Source organism: Abrus precatorius, unplaced genomic scaffold (assembly GCF_003935025.1).
Source record: "Abrus precatorius isolate BTA unplaced genomic scaffold, Abrus_2018 Scaffold4, whole genome shotgun sequence".
NCBI classification, from domain to species: Eukaryota; Viridiplantae; Streptophyta; class Magnoliopsida; order Fabales; family Fabaceae; genus Abrus; species Abrus precatorius.
This window is the reverse complement of record NW_020874384.1, coordinates 18,737,555-18,753,767: the sequence shown is the minus strand read 5'-3', so window position 1 is coordinate 18,753,767 and position 16,213 is coordinate 18,737,555. Positions and strand designations below refer to the sequence as shown.

General features: G+C 31.6%; 3 protein-coding genes across 5 annotated transcripts; 1 reads left to right on the top strand and 2 right to left on the bottom strand.

The window, feature by feature from the left end:
• Positions 1-1,373: 1,373 nt before the first annotated feature.
• On the bottom strand, positions 1,374-4,217 carry LOC113864908. Of its 2 annotated transcripts, XM_027499138.1 has the most exons (5): positions 3,839-4,217; positions 3,456-3,570; positions 2,803-3,378; positions 2,504-2,687; positions 1,446-1,947 (listed from the first exon to the last, which is right to left on the bottom strand). In XM_027499138.1, the coding sequence occupies exons 1-5, from the start codon at positions 3,913-3,915 to the stop codon at positions 1,922-1,924; spliced, it is 978 nt and encodes a 325-aa protein (XP_027354939.1). In that variant the 5' UTR covers positions 3,916-4,217; the 3' UTR covers positions 1,446-1,921. The 2 variants fall into 2 exon arrangements, with proteins under 2 accessions (XP_027354937.1, XP_027354939.1); XM_027499136.1 differs by having other exon boundaries at positions 1,374-2,687.
• Positions 4,218-6,047: 1,830 nt separating this feature from the next.
• LOC113865451 (protein arginine N-methyltransferase 2) lies at positions 6,048-7,779 on the top strand. 2 transcript variants are annotated; one of them, XM_027499998.1, is made up of 3 exons: positions 6,048-6,359; positions 6,430-6,825; positions 7,307-7,779. In XM_027499998.1, exons 1-3 carry the CDS (start codon positions 6,083-6,085, stop codon positions 7,621-7,623), a joined length of 990 nt encoding a protein of 329 aa, XP_027355799.1. In that variant the 5' UTR covers positions 6,048-6,082; the 3' UTR covers positions 7,624-7,779. The 2 variants fall into 2 exon arrangements, with proteins under 2 accessions (XP_027355799.1, XP_027355801.1); XM_027500000.1 differs by having other exon boundaries at positions 6,080-6,359; positions 6,438-6,825.
• A 579-nt stretch (positions 7,780-8,358) lies between these two features.
• LOC113865016 (subtilisin-like protease SBT1.7) lies at positions 8,359-10,922 on the bottom strand. The gene has a single exon (XM_027499325.1). The coding sequence runs from the start codon at positions 10,805-10,807 to the stop codon at positions 8,519-8,521; it is 2,289 nt and encodes a 762-aa protein (XP_027355126.1). The 5' UTR covers positions 10,808-10,922; the 3' UTR covers positions 8,359-8,518.
• Positions 10,923-16,213: the final 5,291 nt, after the last annotated feature.

The window sequence follows — 16,213 nt, the reverse complement described above, 5'->3', positions numbered from 1 at the left end:
ACGTGTATAAAGCATTGGGACTTATTTAATTTAAAAAAATATAGAGAAAACATATGATTAACTTATTTTTAATATTTGCAATCTTATCCTTTAACTGTATGATTAGAAAAGTCATATAATTGAATTTTGATGTAATGAATGATGCAAAGCAAAGTCAAACCCACTTACAAGTGTCTTAATGGAGCATAGTTAACGAGAGGAGTAATTATGCGGATACACTTCCATTAAATTCATGTACTCTCTTATTTATCTTTTCTTCATCCCCGACAGTTCCGCACCTAAAGAAATGACGTGTCAACGGATCGAAATCCTCTGTAACTAGATTCAAACCCGTGCAAGTAGTAATGACGTGCATTCTAGATTTCATTTTTACACTTTTATTATTTAAACACTTAAAAGTTAACATCATACACAATTTTTTATTTTATTTTTACCTTTTTTATATGTATACGTCTCAAATATATTTTCCAAAATCAAAGACCCACATTTTCTTAATTTCTACGACCTATTTATTTATTTTGATATTTTAAATATAATACAAGATATTTTAACAAAATCTTTACGCTCTGTTTGTTCCGCCGAATTTAGTCTGAAAGGATTAATTTGTACAAAAAGACAACATTTTACTAAGATTTGATAATTTGGTCCGGCTATGAAAGCAAGAAAAATAATGTTATGAATACCACACTCTAACATTTTCTTGCCTTTGAAAGTGCATCAGGAGAGAAAAAAGCTGCTAGCATTTTCAATTTTTATCTTGTTTTAATTCATTTAAAACTAAATAATACTTCTATAACAAAAAAAGGTATAGAAAAATAAAAAAAATACATATCATTTAAAAATAATTGAGTTAAATTCAATTTTTTAAATTAATATAAAACATTTTATATGTTTTATTTATTTCTTTTTAGTCTCATTTTTACTAGTCCAAACAAGTCAAAAAACACATTTTTCCACTTTCATCTCTTATTTTTACTCCAAATAACATTTTTTCCATTCAATTTTTACTCTATTTCTTATCTGTATTTTTTTCTCCTATATTTGTTTTCCTCGCTATTTCACTCATTCATCCAAACAAAGAATGAAAATATAAGACATCTATAGGGACTGAAAGTTGAAAAAAAAAAATCCTGAGAAACTAAAAAGAAATTTAACATATAATCTCATTGACAAATATAGGCTTTGAGCCCTCCAAATATTTTGGAGAGGGTAAGATTCACAAATGCTTTTATGTTTTGATCCTGCAAAAGTATATCTTAGCCGTAGATATTTAGATAAGTGCCCTACCCCGTGTTACTTCCATGAGTGCTTGTTAATTCAAGAGAAGGAAAGTATTATCCTCAATAAGTATATACCAACAAACCTTATCTTTGGCACATAACAGTTCTCGCATCAAGAATAAATGATATTCGTTACAACATCATGTCGATTAACTTTGGCATGTACATCTTGTAATACAGTACAGCAGCACAGAGGGAATACTCTTCACTAGACCATTCTAGAATGAATAATGCTATTTTCACATGTTTCTCAAAACAATACTTACATCAAGAAGAGAGATTGGGAGAAAGAGAGAGAAGGGTTAAAGAAAATGGATGATATGACAAATAGCGATAAAGAGGTAAAAAATGTTGAGAAATTATTGTGAAAATAGTATTCTTCTAAAATAAGAGAAAAATTGATAGCAAAAACAAAAAAAAGTAAGGCTGTGCTACTTCTATGCATTGTGGAAGACTCTAAATAGTAATATCAAAGAACTTGAAATATATTGACACCGTGTATGCCAGCGAGAACCAGAAAAAAAAAACCTCTCGCTTGCTTAAACGACAACATAGATTATGTGAACTCGAATTAAAAGATTGTTTGTCTGTCCCCATTCTGCCGCCAACTGGAAATTGATAGAGTATCTAATTCTTCTTTTTTACATCGCGCAAAAAGCAATTAAAACTGCAGAGAAATCAAAATTGTAAGCCACGTAGCCAACACATACTATTACAAGAAAGGGCCGAGAAGATAATTGAACTGAAACACCCGTGAGAGTAACAATTGCATGGAGAATTTAGAACTGACAAAATTTCTCTTCCTTTGGCCCGTGAGGCATGTGGACAAAACTTCAATCAGTTACAAAGCACACTATACCAAGATATAAGCACAAGGAATGTCATTGAACATCCCTCTTTAGGTGGAAAAAGGGAACTATAAAATTTCTTGGCAAAATTTAGAAGAGAGGGCCTAACGAAAAAAAATCTCAACACTTCACATTCCCAATCATTCTTATATAACATTAACAGCAACAAAATCAAGCATACAAAAAGAAAGCGTGAATAAGCAAGAACAATATCACAAAATACCATGAAATGAAGAGCACCAACAAGTAGCCTTGTGAACAAAGGAACCAGGACAAAAAAAATAGTAAATGGAAAGCATCATCAAGGTCATCCAGGACTTCAAAAAAAAAAAATGGAGGGTAGTGACGACCACAGAAACAAAGATCCAGACTTACCAACCAAGCAAAGGAGAATAACAATCCAGACAGTTATTTGAACTGGTCGATTGTATTGCATTTGGTATTGAGATCTTTGAAGCTGTCTTTGGAAAGCCCCGTACCACCCGTGGAATTGCTTATCATAACATTCATCACAATTGTCAAGGCAGCTCTTACCTTTTTCAAAGTATGCATTGATGCCCTTTTTATGGAAAATTAAAAATGAAGTATTAGTAACTCGGTGAATACATTAAAAATACTCAAGCAAGTCTGTTAACAGAGAAAAAAAAAAGAACAGAAGTAGCTAAAGAACAAACCCCATTCAATTCAGTTGATGGTAGCAGTGCATTATCCATTTCTTGATGATGGTTCACCGCTTTAAGCTTTCTATAACCATTCTTAGGCCACTTCAACTTAGAGATGGATTCCATGGAACCAAAAAATCCAGAAAGACTGGCTACCCTATGTAGAGGACCAGACAAACCATTGGAAGAACACAATTGCGGCGCGTTATCGGAAACAGCAATTTTCCAAGCACCAATATCAGCATCAGCACTAGCTGCCCTGCGATGCCCATGTGATTTCTCCTCTGGTGTTCCAGACGAATTGCTTAATGAATCTTTATCACTTAATTGTATATTTTCAATGGGATTTCTGGCGCCAGAATCCGGCATTCCAGAAAGAAACAATGCAAGTTCATCCCGTTCTCCTTCATCGAGACCCATCCAAGGCAGAGAAGCCTTGCTACCCAAATGAACAGATTCTTGTAACAAGTGTTCAACTTTTGTAATCTTGTCAAGGATGGCATCAATAAAATCTTGGTGCCTATTTCTGGTATCCTCACTTGAAATTTTGCTATAACTTGACCTGACCGCACGTTCAAATTCATCTAACTGCATTATCACCAAAATGCCACCACATTCACGTTATGATCATACAAAAAGTTAAATCACATACCAAGAGAAATTACCTGCCATTTAGCAGTGCCAAGGGCAGTATGCAGATCTCGGCGAAGTTCATCACGGTTCCATGGGGTGGACGCATCTCTCGTTGCATGAATCCATGTTCTATACGCAGATTCCATCCTTCAAATCGCAATGATAGCAAATCAACAAGAAGAAACTCGGAGAATCAGAGGTTTTTTTATTTTTAAATTTTGCACATAAATGAGCTTGACAACCTTTACCCTTTTAATCTTTGAGTTTAATCGGAAATAAATAAATAAATAGAGATTAATTAATTATACAGGTGCGTGTGTTTTATCATTTGGAAAAAACAAATTAAAGATTAAAAGAGAAAAGGAAAACGGACGAAAAACAAAAACCTAATTGGAAGAATGGTTGTAGTATGTACCTGTCTGTAGATTCCTGAACTTCTTCGGCGGCGTTAAAGAAAGGATCTTTTTCCCATCGATCAAAACTCGACGCCATGAATATTCAAAATTGAATAATAATAATAATAATGATGATGACGACGACGACGAAGAGAAAGAGGAATCCGATTGATAAATATATAATTCGTGTTGGGTCCTAACAAAACTGTGGAAGGTGGCGAATTAAACGATGGATCGGAATGGTTGCAACGTAATTACGAATGTTCTTATTCTCTGTTTTACTCCCAAAATTATTTTTGGGAAATGCATTGCACTCAATCAAAGCTATGGCTCATGGATATAACGCACGCGCGATGATATCCGTATCAGCTGCTACGGCGTCGTTTCATGTAATTCTCCCTAACATTAGAAACAAAAAATGGAATGAAGATGCATCCCTTCGGTCAGGAGCCAGTTCGTTCGAAACTCAATTTTTTTCTAAATTAAGTTCATTGAGATATTTTATTTATTTTAAATTTATTGATTATATCATAAAACTATATTCAAAATAAAATAAATTTTCTCTAATATTTTATAAAATATTATAATTCTTTAATCAAAATTTTACTAAATTTAAAACTTGTAAAAATTTATATATTTCAAAATCATTATAAAAATTCAAATATTTTGACATTAAATGAAAATTTTGGAAAAAAAAAGGACAAAAATACTAAAAATTACTTTAATTAAAAATAAAGAGACTAAATTAACTAAAAAACTACAAAAAAAATTAAAAATAAAAGTACTAGTAAGACTTATATATATTTTTGTTAAATTTAATTATTCAAATTAATTCTTAAAATTAAAAGTTTACGTAAAGTTCTATTCGTTAATATTTATCGTTAAAATGTTTGAATGAATTTATTTATTTTTACTTTATTCTTGTAATCTTTAAATGATTTTGAACATGTTAGAAAATTGATCTTCGAATGGCTAGCGTTCCTTTTTTCAATGTTTTTGTAATAACAAATTATATGTATATTGTAATTCATAATTGTAATATAGGTTCATTATGAGACGTTCCATCTGTAATCTTAACATAGTTGCATGTAAATTAATCCTTTACCTTAAAAGTATGATGTTTATACACGTTACAAAATACACATAATATGTGACTCATTATTTGAAATTTTTTATAATGAAAAACATATTCAATCCATTATGTAATTGTTATTATCTTTTTTTACTATTTTTAATTATCATTTCCTTGTTTATGATATGTACAAAGTATTTAAAAATTAATTTAATTATAATATATTAATAGTATAAATTTTTATATTATTTAATTATATATTATTATATAAATGAAATTTTATATTTTTATGCAATTATAATCTTGTTCTCATAAATATAGAATTTTTTTAAAAATAGACAGAGATAAAGACACGGTTAAAAAGATAATGCCGTTACTTTATTAGTATAAATTACAATGTAAAAAATAGAAATGTGTACATCGCATATACATATTCAAGTTTATAAAAATTAAGATAAAACTAAGTAAAAACAACATAACAACAAACTAGTTAAATTAGTGAGGAAAAAAAATACTTCATCATTCTAATATATTCTTCAAAACAATTTAAAAATTAAGATCAAATTAGTGTTTTTCCCAGCAATTCTACTACCGTTCGTTAGCGGATAAATGTGGTGTTTGTTTTTTTAGGCTTGTTTTTTTTTTTTTTCATCTTTCTTTTGTAATAAAAAAAAATACACTTTTCACTTTCATATATAAAATTAAACATAATAAATCCTAATTTATCATAATTAATGTAATGTTTCTCTTATCTAATTTTAAAGTTAACTTTAATGTAATTTACTAGTAACTCATTTGACTGATGTTAGAGATAATATTGTCATATAATAAACAAAATTGATCTAATTATTTGATTGCTTTTACAAAAAAAAAATTGAAGAAAAAAGAGAAAAGTATTAAAAAAGAATAATGTTGAAAGCGTTCTATTGATTATTCTTGATTTAATTTTCAAAGTTTTATCATTATTTTCATGTCATTGAAATTCTTATCTCAGTTGTAAACATTTTAAAATATACAACATGTTAAAATTAACTCTAGAATTAGATAGAAAAGAGAATTGCAACAATTGTGATAAAATTGGAGTGACAAAGTGATTTTTACTCAAATAAATAATAAAGAAAAAGAGATGAAAATTTAAAAATTAATGCCAAGAGGTTTTAGAGCGCAAGGCGAGGGTTTGGGTGGCGCAAAGATGAAGGAAGCAGAAGAGCAACTATGCGAGGCCGCCAGAAACGGTGACACGGAGCAGGTGAAAGCTCTCATAGATTCCGGCGCCGACGTCACTCATTTCGACGGCGAAGGCCTCAATCCTCTGATGCACGCTGCAAAGCACGGCCATGCACCCGTCCTCAACGTTCTCCTATCCGCCGGCGCTCCCTGGAACGCTCTTTCTCCCTCCAACCTCTCCGCGGGTGACTACGCCATGCAAGAAGGTCACCAAGAAGCCGTCGAACTTCTCCTTAATTCCGGTACGCATCTGCAACATTTCATCTTTTTTACCGAATTTTTAAGCATTAGGATCTGATTTTGATTTATCAGGGATTCAGGCTGAGCTGATTTTGGGAACAATTGCGAGAAAAGAAAATAAGAATGTTAATTCGGGTCATGATTATTTGGAAGATAGGGTTAGTTTTAGTGAAGATAAGCTTATGGACTCTGATAGCAAAGCTGTGATGATGGCGTGGGAGAAGCCATTGATGGAGGCACACGCTAAAGCTGTTTGTTCTGGAGGTGGTCACGTACTGAATATTGGGTTTGGAATGGGTCTTGTTGATACAGCAATTCAGCAGTATTCACCTGCGTCTCACACCATTGTTGAGGCTCATCCAGATGTCTATCAACGCATGCTTCGCTCTGGTTGGGATCAGAAGGAAAATGTGAAGATAGTTTTTGGCCGCTGGCAAGATGTTCTGTCTCAGCTTGAAACATATGATGGTAATTAGTTTACTAGTTCTTATGTTATGAGCATAAACACTTATAACGATGCTTTTAAAATTAGACGGGTGAAGGAAAAATAGCAAAAAAAAACTTTTTTTTCCCCGAAAAAACCAGTTCAGACTAGTTTGCTCGACTTTGGTTCATATTTGATTTTGATCAATTCTTTACTGATTTTTAATTTGATCAGTTTTCTTAGTTGTTTGAAGCAGTGACTTGATTGGTTCCTGGTTCAATTGGTCGAATGAACCGGTTTGGTCTAATTTTTAAAACGATGACTGATACCTAGTTGCAGCATTATGATTGATTGGATCGTATTTTTGTTTGATGTATAAAAATGGATTGTCTTATGTGAAAAACATAGGAAAGTTATTTTGCTTTATTTATTATTTGCTTGTTTTTATTTGATGCCTGGCGAATTGTATATGGATTATGTATTCTTCAGTTTTTGATACTGGTCATTGGCCTGAATTATGTTCAGGAATATTCTTCGACACTTATGGGGAGTACTATGAAGATTTGAGGGAGTTTCACCAGCATCTTCCGGCTCTGTTGAAGCCCGGTGGTATCTACTCGTACTTCAATGGCCTTTGCGGCAGTAATGCGTTTTTTCATGTTGTTTACTGTCACTTGGTGTCTCTTGAGCTTGAGAATTTGGGGTATTCCACACAATTAATTCCATTGCCTGTTAAGGATTGTTTGGGAGAACAAGTTTGGGAAGATGTGAAACACAGATATTGGCAGCTTGATACTTACTACCTTCCTGTCTGTCAGTCTGCAGAGGAGGACTCGCAGTGATGTGTAGCTTTTTTTGTATGGTTTGAGTTTAATCATATCGTCAAAATGATTCTAACACACGATGTGTTACTGCTTGTGTAACGTTCTAAATGGTATTATAAGAATACAGCTAGTGTGATATTGAAATCTTGATTTTTATTTGGAAATTTCATGACATTGGATGAATTTAGAAGTCTTTGGCTGTAACCAACATGGTTCAAGAAAATGCATTATTTTAAATATCGAAAGATTTCATTTTAAAATACTAACGTCATTATCCTCTTAAATCATTTAACCAAATGAATTGTTACTGGACGTGTTTCTGATTAAAATGGATTAGAAAAAGTCAATTGTAGCCACACCATGTCTAGCGTTCTACAAAATGTGTGATAGAGTAGTTGTTAGATACGTTATGCCCCATTTCATTTACTTGATGATTTTTTAACCTATATATCGATCATGTCATATTGATACTGAAATTAAACTTTCAAGCAAATCGTTAGAAAATTCTTGATTAGATAACCTGTGGATAGACGATGACGAAAGAGCTGAGTCTTGGCACGTCACTTTTCACCAGAAGGGAAAAAAAATAGTACTGTTGGTAAAATGCCTTTCGCATGTATGCGATGGATCAATCATTTGTTAGATGTACCTTCCACGCACTCCAACGAACGCAATGTTTGGTAAATATGAACTACCGTTCAATGCTATTATTCATTTATTCAGATACGCCATTACTCTGTTTCTTACCTTTACAATTTTTCTTTAGTGATTTTCAAATGAAAACAGAAGACACATTGCCGGCTCTATCAGGCTTCTTTGCTGGACCAAAAGCAAAGCAAAGATATACAGTTATTCTCGCACTCGACCATGTTTGAAACAGGCAATTCAGAGTTGGGGCCTTCTAATGTCAGAGTCAATTCCAGCTAAAAGTAATGGGACTAGTAACCTTATGTTTCCCATCCGACCATTCCAGATAAGCAAAGCTGGTTGTTTCAGAAGACTTTGAAGAAGGTGTGAACGTAACCGTGTAGCTCTTCTTCTCGTTTAGTTCCCTGAAGCTAAGCGTTCGTGGTTCGACCACAGTCTTGACGAAGGGAGACTGCAAAACTGAAACTTTATATGTTCCTGGAGTACCGACATTAGTTAAAACCCTTTTATACTGGACAGTGGCTGGTTTGTCAAAAGGAACAGCAAAAGATGGGTAGTTGAGATCTTCCACTCTGTATTTCTTCCCTTTGCTGCAGGAAAAATCTCTTCTTGCTACAAGCTTTATTTGAAATGAAGTGTAGTTCAAGGCACAGAAGAAACTCAAGTAGTCATCCACAGTACAATCATACACAAGACCAGGATCAAGAGCAGCTACTGGATCAACATGCCCAGCACCATAATCAAATGGGGTAGCTGGCAGGCCAGTGGCAACATCTTTTATTGTTTGGCCATTTTTGTAGGTTCTGTAGGCTGTGGTCATGAGAGCAGACCTTATAGCTGCAGGGCTCCATTCTGGGTGATTTCCCTTAAGAAGGGCAGCTAACCCACTGACATGGGGGCAGGACATGGATGTTCCTGAGATGATGTTGAAGCTCACATGCCTAGTGTCAACGGTTAAGCCAGTAGGTCCAACTGCACCAGTCCACCCAGCTAGGATGTTCACTCCTGGAGCTATCAGGTCTGGTTTGAGTAATTGTGGTGTGACCAAATTTGGTCCTCTGGAGCTGAAAGCTGCCACCACTGGGGATGGTTGAACTCCTATCTGGGTGCCACCAAATGCAATTTTAGCCGTGGGTTTGGGAGCTGAGAAAACGTACTTCTTTATCTCATCGCTGAATTTTGAACCCAAAGCTGCTGCAGGGAGGAGATAGGAGTCAGCAACTAGCTCTTCCCCGTACTCTTCATTGTTTGCCAATATCATCCCAATGCCTCCAGCATTCTTCACCACCAAACTCTTTTCCACCCTTGGATTTCCTCCTCGATCGCATATGACGATTTTTCCCGAGACTTTCTTAGGAATCAAGCTACCAGTGTAGCACAGATTTCCTTCGCTTTGACTCGTCGTATTACCAGCATAAACAATTGGCAGTGGAGAATTAGGTGGCAGTTTGCCATTGTAAAGGGACACTCCAGTGTATCTATTCCCATTTCCAAGGGTGATATAGGCAGGGAAGTCACGGTCTATAGTTCCAGCACCCACAGTGATTGCCCAAGGAGCCACATTAGACAAAGTTAATTCACTAGGCCCACTATTTCCTGCTGAATTAGAAACTAGTATTCCATGAGCTGTGGCTGCAAAAGTTCCGATTGCAACAACGTCTTTGTAATAATCCGCCAAACCTCCCCCTATAGACATGGAAAGGATGTTGACACCATCTTGAATGGCCTTGTCAATTCCAGCAATTATGTCTGATGAATAGCACCCACCAAGCCAACACACTTTGTAAGCGGCAACTCGGGCTTGTGTGGCCATTCCTCTCGCTGTCCCATTAGCAAAACCAAAAAGGCTTGCTCCTGCAACTGCAGAACCTGCTGCTGTAGTTGAAGTGTGACTTCCGTGGCCACTATCATCCCTTGGTGACTTTGATTCTATCTTTTCATCAATGGGTCCAACAGCTTCCTCATAGCCTTTGGAGAAAAACCTTGCACCAACAAGTTTCCTGTTACAGTTTGATGGGTTGAAGTTTTTACCCTTCTCACACGAACCTTTCCAACTACTGGGTACTGGCCCAAGCCCCCTGTCATCGAAGCTTTTTAGCTCAGGCCATACGCCAGTGTCTAGCACTCCAACAATCACTTCGCTTTGTTTTCCATTGGCCTGTGAAAGAGTGATGGTTTTCTCCAATCCAAGGAACTGTGGTGTTCTAGTTGTGTGAAGCTCGTATCTAACTTCAGGGATAATGGAGAGAACCCCTGGATGTTTTGCTAGTAAGTCTGCTTCTTGGGTAGTTAACCTTGTGGAGAAACCATGAGCTACGTGTTTGTATGTGTAGAGCATCTCTGCAATATTTGACACTGATTTTAGTGATGAATCATACCACAGAAGATGGTCGTTGAAACTTGCTGGCATGTTGAACTTGTCCATGTGAATTATGTATGTCTTTTTCGAGTTTTCTGCTATGATATGTCTGCCAGAGAAAACTAGCAGCAAAGCAATCTCAAGACACTTGATAATCAGCACATTCATCTTGTTAATGTGCTCTCTCTTCACCATTAGAGTTTTAGCACAATTTAGTCTCAGGCCTTTTCTGAATTTGCTCCAGAAATGCAGTGATAGTTGGTATTTATTATTGATATGAACTATTGAGGCTGCGGGGATAGGTCATAGAGTTGGTATCGTCACTGCATTAATCCCGTTCATTCATTTTCATTACGTAATAAAATAATATTATTTTAAAATAAAATTTGATGAACTTTTAGAGTTTTTCTTAAAAGATAATATTAGTAAAACTTAATTAAGTGTTTGATTTTTTTATTTCTACATATTATACCATTTGAATTTACTCTATAAATTTTTTTATTAGGATATACTTTCTACTTTTTTCCATACTATTGGTTTTAGTCATTTTAATTGACTTAGTTCAAATATTGTCAAGTGTTAGCTTTTATTTAGATCACATCACTAAAAATAATAATTTGTGAAAAATTAGATATTAAATTATAATAAAAAATTACATTAACTAAATTTAAGTTGTGCAACTTTTGTAAAGACTAAAAAATTGATTAAACTTAACAATAATAATAATTGGATGCAAGATAGTGTTGCCCATAAAACACTAAAATAAATATTAGAGGAATGTTAGGAATATATATTTTTAATTTATTCTTTTTAACATATTTTTACTCTGACACTCCACTCTAAACTTTTATCGTCATTGAGAAGTGCTTCCACTAGAGTAGATAAAATGAATATTTTTCTTTATTTATTTTTTAGGATTGTGAATGATTTACGTTTAGTTTCCTTTATTTTGATCATTATGACTGTATGTATAAGAGGTAATTTGTCATCTTTTGTTATCCAAATACTTGCAATATAATTTTTTTAAACTCCAATTTATTTAAAATTAGAGGTAATTTGAGTATGAAAGTTAAAAGCATCAATCTGTTACTTATACTTTCAATTAATAAATTTAATGAACTTAGATGGTCTTATTTAATTGTTATTGTATATGATTATTAAGATAGCACTTTAATAATAAAAACTTAGATTTAATTCTATATAACATGTGATTTATCTATTTTTTATTCACTTATCAAATTAAATACTCTCATCAATTACATCCCTTAACATTCAAAGAATGTGTGAAAAAAAATGGTTTATGTTCATCTACTTCAACGGATAAGTAATAACTATGCTTTAACTATTAGTGTGAAAATAGAATCTTGAACTGTAGGTGGGAGATACTTAACATATCTTCTGCAAATTTAGTGAGCTTGAGTTGGAAACCACATAATAGCTATCTTAAAAGATACCATAAATATATGCAGTGGTTGACCATATCTCTTTTACCATATGTATCATACTTAAATAGAATTCCTTTTGTTCCACTTATATACTTTTACATATCATCACGTTCTTTGAAAATGTTTATATGTACTTTACAAAGAAAAAGAAAGTGGGAGACAGTCAAGCATAGACGGTCAATTTTATAGCTTGCTGTACATGTACTATCTCAACTATAAGTGCAACTAGCAAGTAAACAAACTAAAATATTAAAAATATATTTAGTGTATATATATATATATTGAAATATTTATTTAATAAACTCTTTTTGAAGTAATGACTTGTCATAAATTTAATGATATAATTTTTTGACAAGTTAAAATAGTTTATTTTGATAATTTATACCCAAAAATGTAATGAAATAAACTGAAAATAATTTATAAAAGTTATAAATTATGCATAGGTTTTATAATTTCATAAATTTTAATTTATTTTAATATATTTTATGATTAAATTTATGATATAAATACTTATAAAATAAAAAAATTTATTAAATAAATATAGTATTAAACTATTTATCAAATTATATTTTAATTATTATAAAAAATATTCTTTAGTAAATACATAAGGGTGTATTAAATTCAAAAATAACCTCAACATATTTGAAGTGACATATAATTAAAATATTGTCATTACATTATTTTAAAACACTCTTTTAAAGTTCAAGGTGAGCCCTCTCATTTCTGATAACAAAGGCTATTAGATAAAAAAGTAAATCAACTTTTTAGTTTGATTTTATCTTTAAAATTAGTATTTTTAATTTTTAAATATTAATTAAAAAAAATTGTTGACTGTATTTAATTTTTTTAATTATTATTATCATTTTTTATTTGATTGATATAGTAATATAGTTAAAAAATTAAAGAAAAAATATTAATTTATCAATATATATATCATTTAATTTACTTGACATTTAAAAGTAATTTTTAAAAAGAAATTAGTTGAAATACATGAACGTAAATTTTGTATTATCATATAATTATTAATTTTTATATATTAAAATTTATTAATTGTTATAATAATTATTTTTAAAATTATATTTAAAATAATTTTTATTTGATTGACAATTTATATTAAAAATATATTAAAACTAAAATATTTAAAAAGGAAAATATATGAAGGTTAATGATATTTTCTTAAAATGTTATTTTCAGTTCTAAGAATTAATAGTAAATAATTAAAAAATAATAACTTGGTATTAAAAATTGTTTGATAAAATAATGTTATTAATTAAATAAAGCACTTTTTTACACTCATTTTATAATTGGTTCGTAGTGGCCCATTCGACATAACTTCAATTTAAGTACTAAGAATACATTAAATTAAACATGTCGACCATAGGATTCTTCCTTGTATAGGCGCACTACCCAATCAACGAGAAACTAAATGGCAATTATTATTTTGCTTTTTTGACAATCAAGGATGCGCATGTGGAAAATGGTAAAGGATAAATAAGAAGATAAGATAACATTATTTTGTCTTTACACATATAATATTAAACTAGAATTCTTATTCTTTAAAACTAAAAATCGTAGATAGTTACACTTTTTTTTCATTTTTATAATATATATTTGTTGAATTTTTATATTAAATTAGATTAATAGTTATTCTCTTTAATTAATTATCTTACATCAGAAGTATTTTAGTTTTTTTATTTTAAATTAATATTTTTATCATCATTAAGTATTACAAAATATTTATAAATTATTATCAAAATAATATTTAATCAATTAAATTACTTTAAAAAATTAAATGTTTATATCTTATGCTTTACTTTATGCTTTTAATATCTATAAAATATTTTTTTTATTAATTAAACAACCAACTTTTCCATATTTTAAATTTTATATTTTATTGAATTTATAAATACCCATACAATCTATGAAATTTCATATATTTGATTTCTACCGAACCCACTGAGATATTGCTTGTTATAGTCCACTAAAATATATAGTGGAATAAACCACTCATCAATGCTAGTTATTACAGTTCAAATTTCTGATATTTCACCATCGTCAAAGAATTGTGCAGTATTTTAGAAAGATAGAGTGTGCATTATTGTGGCAATTGCCTTGAATGGACCTACCACTCATCAATGCTAAACATATCTGCTAAACCAAGTATTTATTATATTTTTAATTAATAAGTTTATATACAGAATAGAGAAATGGTCGAATTCATCATCAATTACCATCTATACATCTAATAATATGCATTATTGTAACTAATCATACAAACATCTAACAATGAGGAGAAATAGAAATTTATTAGTGCAGGATTCGAACAAATTTCTCCCTTCGTGATGCACCAGATCTTTCATTTCTTTCTCTCGTCTCATGCATGCAGACCTCATAGAAAATGAAAACATTGTTTGTCACTTTTACCCTTTTTTTTTTTCTTCCTTACAATATAAACTTTTACTTATATTCATCTATTTCATTTTACTTAATATATATTTACTCTTCCACTTATCTAAACAAGTAAGAAAAAATGATTCCTTTCTTTCTCATTTATTTTATCAATCAAACAATACATTATTTCCACTTATTTCATCTGCATTTTCCGTTCCCTCTGACTTTTTTGTTCTCTCTTACATCTTTCCTCCACTTGGTTTTAGAGTCAATCCAATGCTTACTAGGATGTTTTCTAGATTTTTCACTATTTGTATGTACCTAAGCCTAAGTAGGGTGTAACCAAAAGCAAAAAACTAGGGCCTTAACAGAACTCTCGTGTCATACCCGCGTATGGAAAGTGCCAATTGTCTTGCAAGACTATTCAATATATGTTCGGAGACATCCAAAACGAATGCGGGACAAGCATTTTTTTTGTTCTGAATCAAGTCGTGTAACAATTGAACGTTGCTGAGCTTGCAATCAGGCCCGCTTTACCGCAAGAAAGTTGAGAAAGTGAGATAATCCATATATCTAGACAAAGCACAATAAAGTTTAAGGGGCCTAAGCTGTACCATCTTAGTAAACAACAAATTCATTCAATTCCCACATGCTGTAGATTTTGGAAGTAAGCATAATCACCAAATGAAGTAAATAGACAAAATGAAATAATAAGCCACCAAGGAGGAAAGATAAGAATCATTTACAATATATACACTGTCATCCTTTGTATGGTTTCGACCTAATGGAATCTGATGTTTGCTTTGTGGTCTCTAAGTTACAGCGGCCCATATATGAAGAAAATGACTTTTAAGTCTCGGCCAAATTACATGCATTTCAATATCAAACCACAAATTTATTACTTCATGGATTAGCTTTTTTGCGGCAGAAATAATAAGTCACTGACTGACTTTTACATTTTTACAGGTAATTAATAAATATATAATATATACACACACCTATATTCACTGTGACTAAAGATATCAGAATCTACGTTATTAATACACAATTTTTAAGATCTGAAATTATATGGTATGGTAGCCGTTAAGTTGCATTCTCATACCGGAAAAAAGACAAAAGGATTAGGAAAATCAATTGTAGAATTCATTTTTTGTTGACTTGTTACGTTCCTTCTGACTAGAATGACAACCAACAAAACTTAAAAGCACATATGAATCATAATTATAACATATCAACTAAACACATGCAATTGGAAAAGCATTTGCAATTTTGCAAATGAGTAGACGCGCATGCCAAATATCTTATCGTTAAGTTGTTTGTTGCTTTGTGTTTTCTGATGCGTTCAAACGATACAACCTCAAGAATCTAAGTAAACATTATTGCGAACCCAAAGGTTACAAGGACAGTTAAAATTTGTATATAATAACTCATAATTTATACTTTTTTTATTATAACACATTAAAACAATAACAACAGAAACTTAAGAGACATTAAAAAGATTAAATCACACACACAAATGTAAAGCATCTTAATAATTCTCGCTCACGACGGTGTCATAACTATCGAGTTATTGGTTGCAGCTCCTACATTTTAACGCACTAACAATAAATAAATAATGATGATTCACTATTTATGAAGTTTACTCTCTATTTTTTCATGATTCACAATATCTTGTGATCATATTAAATAGAGAGGATATATAGGCCTAGAGTAGTGATATTGATACGAATTTTTTGTTACAAAAAATTACGAATTTAAAAGAAAA